At 47.2% G+C, this 12,615-nt stretch overlaps 1 protein-coding gene across 1 annotated transcript in view; it reads right to left on the reverse strand.

Moving 5' to 3' along the window:
* The window catches only part of LOC119956723 (dual oxidase 2-like), a 107,028-nt gene that overhangs the window by 75,541 nt on the left and 18,872 nt on the right, over nucleotides 1-12,615 (reverse strand). The window contains exon 6 of the mRNA XM_038784060.1: nucleotides 6,348-6,549. Coding sequence (XP_038639988.1) covers nucleotides 6,348-6,549 — 202 coding nt within the window. The remainder of the gene's footprint in view (nucleotides 1-6,347; nucleotides 6,550-12,615) is intronic.

Here is a 12,615-nt window from a genome sequence, read left to right on the forward strand (position 1 = left end):
AGAGAATCCCCCAGCGCGCATGCGCCGGTGGTGACGTCAGCGACCGCTGACGCTCCGGCACATGCGCAGACTCATGCCGACCGGCGAAGGCCTTTCGGCCAGCCCCGCCGCCAGTCGGCCGGGTGCCAAAGGTCGTTGGCGATGGCCGGCGGAGTGGGAGCCACTCCGGCGCGGGCCTAGCCCTAAAGGTGCGGAGAATTCCGAACCTTTGGGGAGGCCCGACGCCGGAGTGGATCTCGCCACTCCGGTACGCCGGGACCCCCCGTCCTGCCGGGTAAGGGAGAATCCCGGCCATGATTTACGGGCAACACGGTAGCATTGTGGATAGCACAATGGCTTCACAGCTCCAGGGCCCCAGGTTCGATTCTGGCTTGGGTCACTGTCTGTGCGGAGTCTGCACATCCTCCCCGTGTGTGCGTGGGTTTCCTCCGGGTGCTCCAGTTTCCTCCCACAGTCCAAAGATGTGCAGGTTAGGTGGATTGGCCATGATAAATTGCCCTTAGTGTCCAAAATTGCCCTGGGTTATTGGGATAGGGGGAGGAAGGAAGTTAACTGTATCAGGATAGGAACGGGAAAAACTATACCTGGAACATGTGCCGCGAGGAACGGAATTCCCCCCCCCCCCCCCCCCCCAGCCCCCGGCAAGAAAATTGGCGGTCTGCACCACAATTTTCAGGCACTTTGAAACTAAAATATTTCCCCACATGAAAAACACCGCACCTGAGGTGTGAAGGGCCTGATTCGCCCGCGTTGGAGGGGGGAGGGGAGTATCTGAGCAATTAAATGATGGGGGAGTGTAATGTTCTCTATATTCACGGATGACGATATCTTTGTGGCTGAATGAAACAGGAACATAAGGCTTTGTTAAAGAACAGAACTATATATCGCCAAACTAAACATTAGTGAAGTATGAGTACAGTTGGATTCAATGGCTAAATACAAATAACTATGATTAACTAGTATTAATTACTATTGAGTAAGGAGCTACTCAATATGTGACGAACTGTACGCCTGCTATCCAGGTGCTCCTTGTCTCTTCTCTGCACGCTACCCTTCCGTCACCCCTCCGGAATGTCACCGTTAACCCACAAGCCGCCACCTCACAGGACCCCAGTACACGTGTGCAAACCCCACACGGACAGTGACCCGAGGCTGGGATCGAATCCCGGTCTTCGGCACCATGAGGTAGCAGTGCTGACCACCCCCCCCTCCCCCCCATCATTTGTGTTCCTGCAGGAGAGGCTTGCCCACAACCGCCACGAGTGAGTTGAAAGGTGGTGGGATGCTTGAAATGAGGATCCTGACTCTGTACGATGTGAGGGCCATGCAGCTTGCAGGGGAGGAGCAGCAGGTCTCAGCCAGCACTGAGACTGAGGTGGGCCTGCAAGAGAAAAGCAAGGGGCGACTGAACCTTCATCCAGATGATCAGGCTCAAATGAGTTCTGTGTAGTTCAAACCGTTGACCAGGCCATGTACTAAAACCATGAACCTTGCAGGCACATCAACCAAAGAGACTGGACCATCTACGAGCTGTATTCCACCCCCATCCTCAACACCATCTCGGAAGAGATCTCGGAGGAGGATACAGCTGAGGTGTCACAGCTATCACCTGCAACATCCACCATCACATCGAATGAAACTTTGGTTGGTGAACTTCGTAGACAGGCTTCTGAGTCACTATCCGGTGAGCACCACACTGCTTCTGATGCACATCAGGTGGATTCAGGAAGGTCCCAGCGATCGGGCAGTCAGAGGACTCCTGGATCCCAGGACTCTGCTGTGCCCCAGCCAGGTGCCGTGCCCCTGGACATGTCCGCCCTGCAGCTGCTGGAGATGCAAATCGCAGAGCCGGGAATACCAGGAGAGGGTGTCAGTACCATTCCTGTGACTGCGAGGCTGGATGGAAGAGTCCCAATGCACCGGAGGCCGGAGAAAGAGAGAGAGCGATCCTGGTGGGGAGCAGCACATCGGAGTGACGCACTTTAAAAAGAGCAGCACAGTGAACCGCCACTGAATCCCGAGGTGGAATTCCTGAGGTGACGTCAGGATTCAGAAAGTGGCGAAGGGCAAGAGGAAGCAGCTGATTGGGTGAGTAACGATATCTTGGCAAGGTCTTCAAATGAGGCTTTGTGGGTAAACATTAGGGATAAGGAGGGGGTGGTCACATTGCTGGAAATGTATTATAGCCCCCCACACACTCAGCAGGCAAATGAGAAGCATATATGTAGAGAATTCACTGAGGTGTATAAAAATAATAATAATAGGGTAATTATATTCGGGGATTTCAACTTCAACCTGGATTGGGATAATCGTGGTATCAAAGGTTCAGATGTGTGGATCTCATGAAATGTATTCAGGAGAACTTTTTATGTCAATCTATAGAAGGTCCAAGAAGGAATGGCGCAGTGCTGGATCGAATTCTGGAGAATGAAGACAGTCCGGTGTTCGAGGTTACAGTGTGGGAGCATTTTAGTGACAGCGATCACAACACAGTACGATTTAAGTTTGTTATGGAAAAGGAAAATGATGGTCTGGAAAAAAAATGTTTTGGATTTGGGGAAGGCTGATTTTATTAAAATAAAGCAGGATCTGGTCAAAGTAGACTGGAAACAGCTTCTTGTGGGAAAATCTATGAGAGCATTGGTTGGGGAGGTTCAAAGGGGAAATGGGGAGAGTACAGGCCCAGCAAGCTTTAGGATGAAGCATAGGAGCAACAAACCCAGAGGAGCTTATCTCTACTCCCAGGGGAGTAGAGATAACCCCGGTAACTATAGGCCGGTGAGCCTAACGTCTGTGGTGGGTAAAGTCTTGGAGAGGATTATAAAAGATATGATTTATAATCATCTAGATAGGAATAATATGATTAGGGATAGTCAGCATGGTTTTTTTGAAGGGTAGGTCATGCCTCACAAACCTTATTGAGTTCTTTGAGAAGGTGACTGAACAGGTAAACGAGGGTAGAGCAGTTGATGTGGTGTATATGGATTTCAGTAAAGCGTTTGATAAGGTTCCCCACGGTCGGCTATTGCAGAAAATACGGAGGCTGGGGATTGAGGGTGATTTAGAGATGTGGATCAGAAATTGGCTAGTTGAAAGAAGACAGAGTGGTAGTTGATGGGAAATGTTCAGAATGGAGTTCAGTTACGAGTGGCGTACCACAAGGATCTGTTCTGGGGCCGTTGCTGTTTGTCATTTTTATAAATGACCTAGAGGAGGGCGCAGAAGGATGGGTGAGTAAATTTGCAGACGACACTAAAGTCGGTGGAGTTGTAGACAGTGCGGAAGGATGTTGCAGGTTACAGAGGGACATAGATAAGCTGCAGAGCTGGGCTGAGAGGTGGCAAATGGAGTTTAATGTGGAGAAGTGTGAGGTGATTCACTTTGGAAAGAATAACAGGAATGCGGAATATTTGGCTCATGGTAAAATTCTTGGTAGTGTGGATGAGCAGAGGGATCTCGGTGTCCATGTACATAGATCCCTGAAAGTTGCCACCCAGGTTGATAGGGTTGTGAAGAAGGCCTATGGTGTGTTGGCCTTTATTGGTAGAGGGATTGAGTTCCGGAGCCATGAGGTCATGTTGCAGTTGTACAAAACTCTAGTACGGCCGCATTTGGAGTATTGCGTACAGTTCTGGTCGCCTCATTATAGGAAGGACGTGGAAGCTTTGGAACGGGTGCAGAGGAGATTTACCTGGATGTTGCCTGGTATGGAGGGAAAATCTTATGAGGAAATGCTGATGGACTTGAGGTTGTTTTCGTTAGAGAGAAGAAGGTTAAGAGGTGACTCAATAGAGGCATACAAAATGATCAGAGGGTTAGATAGGGTGGACAGCAAGAGCCTTCTCCCGCGGATGGAGGTGGCTAGCACGAGGGGACATAGCCTTAAATTGAGGGGTAATAGATATAGGACAGAGGTCAGAGGTGGGTTTTTTACGCAAAGAGTGGTGAGGCCGTGGAATGCCCTACCTGCAACAGTAGTGAACTCGCCAACATTGAGGGCATTTAAAAGTTTATTGGATAAGCATATTTATGATAAGGGCATAGTGTCGGTTAGATGGCCATTAGTTTTTTTCCATATCGGTGCAACATCGAGGGCCGAAGGGCCTGTACTGCGCTGTATCGTTCTATGTTCTATGTAGAAGCCTGGATGCCAAAGAATATTCAGAACTGGATAAGAAAGAAAAGAGAGGCTTTTTGCACGTACAAAGGGAAGAAGTCATAGTGGAGTACAGAGAGTGCAGGGGGGAACTTAAGAAAATAATTAGAGGTGGCATGCAGTGCAGTGGTTAGCACTGGGACTACGGCGCTGAGGACCCGGGTTTGATCCCCGCCCTTGGGTCACTATCCATGTGGAGTTTGCACATTCTCCCCATGTCTGCGTGGGTCTCACCCCCACAACACAAAACGATGTGCATGGGTAGGTGGATTGGCCACGTTAAATGGCGCCTTAATTGGAGAACAAAATGAGAAAACAATTTGGAGAGCAAAGAGAGGATATGCCACTCGATCCTATGTGTCCAAGAGCCGTGACTCCATTCCTCGAGTTTGAACTCCTCTGAATATTCCTCAAGTTTGTACCTCTTGACAGCTGAAATTGATAAAGAGTTAACTCTTGTCGACCAATTAGTTTGACGAGCATGAATGTCTGGAATGTTTGAGGGTACAATTGCTTTCTGCATCAGGGATAGGCAAAGCTAATAGGCACCCTTCTTACATCATTCGGAGATCTCATTGCTGTCATGCCACAACACTTAAGACTCCCGGACGGCTCATCCAGGCTGAGCACCATTTTGCCTTCTCTTTCAGGGTCTCATCCGCCCAGCCCATAAGGCTCGCCCTCCTTGACTCTCATCACACCCCACCCCATGTGGCGCACTGCCACAGCTGCCCCAATTCCCGGTGCCACAGACAGCAGAGTGACACCGTCCTCTAAGAGCTTTAAAACAGCGCAGTAGACCTCACGGCTACCCACACGAGCCATGACCACCATCCCAGTTATCCCCCGCTCGGGACACCCCCAAACCCTTCTTTGTAGCTGGCCAGCAGTCTCTAGCCCCTTGGAGACAGTGATGCTCACTTCCTTCCTCCCTCTCAGAGGTCATGCCGACTGGCTCCTGTTTGTATGATAGCACAGTGTTTAGTACTGTTGCTTCACAGCACCAGGGTCCCAGGATCGATTCCCAGCGTGGCTCACTGTCTGTGCAGAGTCTGAATATTCTCGCTGTGTGTGTGTGGGTTTCCTCCGGGTGCACCGGTTTGCTCCCACAAGTCCCAAAAGACGTGCTTGTTAGGTGAATTGGACTTTCTGAGTTCTCCCTCTGTGTACCCGCACAGGCACCAGAGTGTGGCGACTGGGGGATTTTCACGGTAACGTTATTGCAGTGTTAATGAAAGTCGACTTGTGACAGTAAAGATTATTATCATTAAAAAGTTGTAGTAATTCGCGGCAATCTGACTTCTCGCCTGGGATGTGGGCTGATTCAGTGAGGGCTGAAAATGCGACTTTAACCACGCTGAGTATATTGATGCAAATAAGGTTCACTCACTTCCTGGGCGTGAGCCTGATTGAGTCATCGGGGAGGGCCGGGGAGGATTGTGTTCTGAAATCTCGCCGGCCAAATCCTGCTTTTGGCCCCTTGTGAGATTTTGTAGCCGTGACGGGATTCGGCCTCTGGTTAACAGGCCCGCTAAACTGCGCCAAATCTTTGTCATCTATCGAGCTGTTACTTTTACATTTCCTCAGTAGAATGGATGCACACCGATGCCTCAAATTTACAGGGCTTTTTTTGCATTGCATTTAAAATATTTTCAGAGGGACCACAACTTGCTTTCTCCTCGGTATTTGCCAAAAGTAGCGCACACATAACAGAGACTAAGAGAAAAAAAGACAGATATTGTCGTGTGCAGCCAAATTGGAAGCCCCAACTTTCCATCTGGACACTCCATTCAGATTTTTCTGGCGAATAAGCTCATTTGTGATTCTCTACGAGTGCCAATTTTAGCTTCACCTTTGGAGCAAAAATTGGAAGTATTAGCGGACGTCAGTTGTAATTCCTCATTGATGGGGTGACACGGTGGTGCAGTGGTTAGCACTGCTGCCTACAGCGCTGAGGGCCCGGGGTCGATCCCGGCCCCGGGTCACTGTCCGTGTGGAGTTTGCACATTCTTCCCGTGTCTGCGTGGGTTTCATCCCACAACCCAAAAGATGTGCAGGTTCGGTGGATTGGCCACGCTAAATTGCCCATTAATTGGAAAAAAAATGATTGGGTACTCAAAAATTTTTTAAAAAGTAATGCCTCAGCGACGCGATCACCAAACAAGACATGCTGAGGAGACAAGGTGGTTACCAAAAAGTCCCTGTAGTCCATGTCTCCTGGATGCAGGATCTGCCATTTTCCACAAACGAATCAAGCCGGTAGTTTGCCTCGGTAACAGTTTGTCTGGGCCAGAAGCCAAAAGGCCGTCAGAAAAGGTACGCAGGGCGTCACTCCAGGAATGGGACGACCCATAGATAGAGCTCCCATCGATCCATGTAGTGGCGTGGTTTATCTGGATGACATCAACAACAAGACAGATGCAAGTTATCAACAACAACAGCAGCAATTTACATTCCAGTGGCACATGCAACACTTCAGAGAACCCTTAGGCAGGAGCATGGAAAAACAAAGGATAAAACAAACCGACATAAGGAAATTGTTAGTCAGAGGACCAAATGTTTGATCAGAGGTACATTAGAGGCAGCACGGCGGCACAGTGGTATGCACTGCTGTCTCTCAGCTCCAGGGTCCCAGGTTCGATTCCGGCCTTTGGATGACTGTCTGTGTGGCGTGTGCACATTCTGCCAGAATCTGCCTGAGATTCCTCCGAGTGCTCCGGATTCCTCCCACAGTCCAAAGATGTGCAGGTTAGGTGCATTGGCTACGCTAAATTGCCCCTTATTGTCCAATGGTTCGGTGAATTTACAGGGGTAAAGGGATAGGGTGGGGGAGAGGGCCTAAGTAGGTGCACTTTCAGAGGGTCGGTGCAGACCCGAGGGGCCGAATGGCCTCCTTCTGCACTGTTGCGATTCTATGATATGGTCTTAAAGAGTACCTTAAAGGGGAAAAGCGAGATAGAGAGGCGGCGATGCCTTAGAGTCAGAGCTTTACAGCATAGAAAGAGGCCATTCAGCCCATCGTTCCTGTGCCGGCCATCAAGCACCTATCAGTTCGAATCGCATATTCCAGCAGTTGATGCGTAGCCTTGTGTGCAGGGAGCAAATCCCAGATCTTGGGTCCCAGTCAGCTGGAGTGAAATCAGTGGCGTGCGCGATTTCAGAATTGAAGGCGCGCAAATATTTTGGAGAGTTGTGGGGCTGGAGGGGCTTGCAGAGATAGGGAGGGGCAATGCCATGAAGAGATTTGAAAACAAGGATGAGAATTTGCTTGACTGGGAGCGATTGTCACTCAGCGAGCAGAGCACCACACACATCTCCACCAATTGTTTTGGATGTATTTTTTCGTGTTTATAATGTGTAGCCATCTACTGCATCCAATAATAAGACAATGTTTTCCATCAGACAACACAACTTGGTTACAATCTGAATCATTTCTGTGGTGTACCTCAATCTTAGCCTCTATTTTTTTGTAATTATTATTGTAACAGTGGAGGTTCAAAATAGGTGTGAAATCATTTTTTAAAAAAATCAGTTTTTATGGGTGTAGGTTTCGCTGGCCAGGCCAGCATTTGTTACCCATCCCTTACTGCCCTTGAGAAGGTGGTGGTGAGCCACCTTCTTGAACCACTGCGGTCCCTGTGGTGTAGGTACATCCACAGTGCTGTTAGGGATGGGGTATGTCCCATCAAAGATAATTCCCTGGCTTGACTTGAAGAAGGTCTGGTAGCCTCCCCACGTTCCTTCCTAAACACCATCACCAAAAATAGATACCCCTGAAGCGTAGATGCCCCGTCTCAGGAGCTGAACATGAAAAAAAAGCATGTGCATTTAGGTTCATTTATGATGGCGCGTGTATCTACTTTCAGCCTGCTAAATATTTACTTAGTTATATTTAAATGTACATTATCAATGGTGTTAAAAGTTGTGCCAGTGACAGTGCAGTACACCTTCAGTACTGCACTGAAGTGTCAGCCTAGGTTTTCATGGCAAAATGCTGAGCCTATAACCTTATGACCCCGGGAGAGGGGGGAGGGAGGGGGGGATGCTGAATCTATAACCTTCCGACCCCAGGTGGGACTCTGAATCTATAACCGTCTGACCCCCAGGGGAGGATGTACCTATATCCTGCTGACCCCGGGGAGGGTGGCGGGTGCTGCTGAACCTATAACCTCTGACCCCAGAGACGGAGGGGGTGGCTGAAATTTTAACCTTCCGATCCCAGGGTGGGATATTGAACCCATAACCTTCAGACCCGGGTTGGGGGGGGGGGATGCTCAACATTCCGACCCAGAGACAAGAGTGCCAACAACTGAACCACAGCTGTAGCCTGATAATAAGGAATTAGTCATGATACCACCATAACAGCACTATAGTAGGGCTGCACATGTACATTATGTCAAGTTTTGGTAACTGATTCAAATACAGGAAAGTGTGATGAGTGTAGAATTTTTTTATATAGATCACATTATTTATAATATGTATCTTTTTGCAGTAATATTTGTAATAAATCCTGGTTTAACACACAGGCAGGTGGTGTGTCTGAAAAATGTGCAATTAAGATGTCGTAAAAGTAACATCGTCATTCATTCCAACTCATAATTGTTTACAAAGAGAGGCCCAATGCAATTTTATATTTGCTGGATATTCCCTCGAGGGTGGATATTTTGAGGCATTGTATTTCGATTTTGGTGAGCAGATATTTAGATTTAGGTGAGTTGGATAAAGGTAATGTAATTAATGTGAGGAGCCAGGTCTGTCTGTAGTATTGCAGTTTGATTATAGGTTTGGCTGTCTGCTGGGAGTTTTAAGTTGAGCAGCAGCTCTTGCGAAATGCCGTCAGGTTGAGCAGTGGTCTGACATAGGCAGAAGTATCTGCAGGCTGTTTCCTGCAAGGTACAACCTCACTCTCTTCAAGCAGTCTTTCCAATAAATCACTAGAAGTGGACAGCGAGCACCCTGTGTTCGCTAACTTTATTTATAAGTGGCCTTTGACCTGTGATGGGTTTTGCTTAATTGGAGATAGAGAAGGTATAAGTCAGGAGTAAAAAGGGTTTAATTTTCCTTTTATTTTAAGAATTGTTAATTGTTAATTGAAGGCTATATTTTGTGATGTTAATGTGTTTAATCCTGTGTCAGGAATAAAGTTTGCTTTAATGTAAAGCTAGGGGCTTTTCACAGTAACTTCATTGAAACCTACTCGTGACAATAAGCGATTTTCATTTCATTTTTCAAATTGGTCAGTGGAATCACTCCTCGATCGAAGTATCCTCTCCTCACAGTTTTAAAATATAAATAAAATATATTTGGGGTTCATATACGGTATCCTGAAAAATGTTGGGGTCTCGTCCAGGACCTTAACTAGAGACATTAACGCACCTAGAGATAATACAGTAAACAGTAATGAGCTTGATGCTTAATGTAGTTATCAGCAAAGTCGAAAGAAACCTGGTCCCTTTACCCTTGAAATGAAGTGACGAAGTCAAGCAAAGCAAACAAGACAACAAGTGACCAAAAGATTATTTAGAACATGATTTCCAAGTACAGTAAACAGGATAGGAGAGGGACATTGGCGTAAACAGCAAAAATGGAAAGGCAGAGTTCAGGAGGTCCTTCTTCAAACAAGAGTATCGACATTAAATAGACTGTAAGATGTGTATTGGAGACAAAAAAACTACTTAATTATTTAAGACACAATTATATGCTGTGTGGGTTTCCTCCGGGCGTTCTGATTTCCTCCCACAGTCCAAAGATATGCAGGTAATCATGAAAGGTAAGTGGTTTGTCTAATTCTGCTGTTTTTCAGTCCAAAGGGCAGTGTGTAGCTTAGTGTCTGATTTGTCTTCAGGACACGCGACAACGCAGCAGTGTCGAGCAAAAACTTATAGCTAAATTCCGCACACATGAGTGCAGCCTCAACTGGGACCTGGGATTGATGTGGCATTCCATTCACCCCCCACCATCTGGCCTGGACTTGCAAAATCCTACCAACTGTCCTGGCTTGAGACAATTCACACCCCTTTAACCTGGGATTACCCCTATCTCTGGATCGTAATGATTTGATTACCCGCAAATGCATTCCAAGCATTGTCTGGCATCTCTGATTTTGTCTATATAAATGATTCTGGAACATACCTCTCCATTCACCTGAGGAAGGAGCAATGCTCTGAAAGCTCGTGTTTGAAACAAACCTGTTGGACATTAACCTGGTGTTCTAAGACTTCTTACTAAGAGCAGACAGGGAGATGTTTCCGGAAAACAGCGGGTCTGGTGGCCTGAAGTGCATATGTTCTAATGCAAGAAGTATTACGGATAAGGCAGATGAACTTAGAGCTTGGATTAGTACTTGGAACTATGATGTTGTTGTCATTACAGGGACCTGGTTGAGGGAAGGACAGGATTGGTAGCTAAACGTTCCAGGATTGAGATGTTTCAGGTGGGATAGAGGGGGATGTAAAAGGGGTGGCGGAATTGCACTACTGGTTAGGGAGAATATCACAGCTGTACTACGCGAGGACACCTCAGAGGGCAGCGAGGCTATATGGGTAGAGATCAGGAATAAGAAGGGTGGAGTCACAATGTTGGGGGTTTACTACAGGCCAACCAACAGCCAGCAGGAGATAGAGGAGCAGAAAGGTAGACAGATTTTGGAAACGAGTATAAACAACAGGGTTGTTGTGATGGGAGACTTCAACTTCCCCAATATTGACTGGGACTCACTTAGTGCTAGGGGCGTTGACGGGGCAGAGTTTGTAAGTAGCATCCAGAAGGGCTTCTTAAAGCAATATGTACATAGTCCAACTAGGGAAGGGGCTGTACTGGACCTGGTATTGGGGAATGAGCCCGGCCAGGTGGTAGACGTTTCAGTAGGGGAGCATTTCGGGAACAGTGACCACAATTCAGTAAGTTTTAAAGAGCTGGTGGTCAAGGATAAGAGTGGTCCTAGGGTGAATGTGCTCAATTGGGGGATGGCTAATTATAACAATATTAGGCGGGAACTGAAGAACCCAGGTTGGGGGCGGATGTTTGAGGATAAATCAACATCTGACATGTGCGAGGCTTTCAAATGTCAGTTGAAAGGAATTCAGGACCGGCATGATCCTGTGCGGAAGGATAAATACGGCAAACATCGGGAACCTTGGATAACGAGAGATATTGTGGGCCTCGTCAAAAAGAAAAAGGAGGGATTTGTCAGGGCTAGAAGGCTGGGAACAGACGAAGCCTGTGTGGAATATAAGGAAAGTGGGAAGAAACTTAAGCAAGGAGTCAGGAGGGCCAGAAGGGGACATGAAAAGTCATTGGCAAATCGGTTAAGGAAAATCCCAAGGCTTTCTACACGTACGTAAAAGGCAAGAAGGCATATGGTATGCTTGCCTTCATTGGCTGGGGCATTGAGTATAAGAATTGGTAAGTCATATTGCAGCTGTGTAGAACCATAGTTAGGCCACACTGGGAGTATAGTGTTCAATTATCCCAGTGTGGCCTAACTATGGTTCTACACAGCTGCAATATGACTTACCAATTCTTATTCTCAATGCCCCAGCCAATGAAGGCAAGCATGCCATATGCCTTCTTGACTACCTTCTCCACCTGTGTTGCCCCTTTTAGTGACCTGTGGCCCTGTACACCTAGATCTCTCTGACTTTCAATACTCTTGAGGGTTCTAACATTCACTGTATATCCCCTACCTGCATTAGACCTTCCAAAATACATTACCTCTCATTTGTCCGGATTAAACGGCATCTGCCATCTCTCCGCCCATGACTCTAAATAATCTAAATCATGCTGTATCCTCTGACAGTCCTCATCGCTATCCGCAATTCCACCAACCATTGTGTTGTCTGCAAATTTACTAATCAGACCAGTTACATTTTTCTCCAAATCATTTATATATACTATGAACAGCAAAGGTCCCTGATCCCTGTCGAACACCACTGGTCACAGCCCTCCAATTAGAAAAGCACCCTTCCATTGCTACTTTATGACCTAGCCAGTTCTGTATCCATCTTGTCAGCTCAGCTCTGATCTCTGACTTCACCTTTTGTACCAGTTTACCATGAGGGACCTTGTCAAAGGCCTTACTGAAGTCCATATAGACAACATCCATTGCCCTACCAGCATCAATCATCTTTGTGACCTCTTTGAAAAACTCTATCAAGTTAGTGAGACACGACCTCCCCTTGACAAAACCAAGCTGCCTCTCACTAATACGTCCATTTGCTTCCAAATGGGAGTAGACCCTGGCTCGAAAAATTCTCTCCAGTAATTTCCCTACCACTGACGTAAGGCTCACAGGCCTGTAGTTCCCTGGATTATCCTTGCTACCCTTCTTAAACAAAGGAACAACATTGGCTATTCTCCAGTCCTCCGGGATATCACCTGAAGACAGTGAGGATCCAAAGATTTTTGTCAAGGCCTCAGCAATTTCCTCTCTAGCCTCCTTCAGTATTCTGGCGTAGATC

The sequence above is a fragment of the Scyliorhinus canicula genome, chromosome 24 (genome assembly GCF_902713615.1).
Source record: "Scyliorhinus canicula chromosome 24, sScyCan1.1, whole genome shotgun sequence".
In the NCBI taxonomy this organism is placed as follows: Eukaryota; Metazoa; Chordata; class Chondrichthyes; order Carcharhiniformes; family Scyliorhinidae; genus Scyliorhinus; species Scyliorhinus canicula.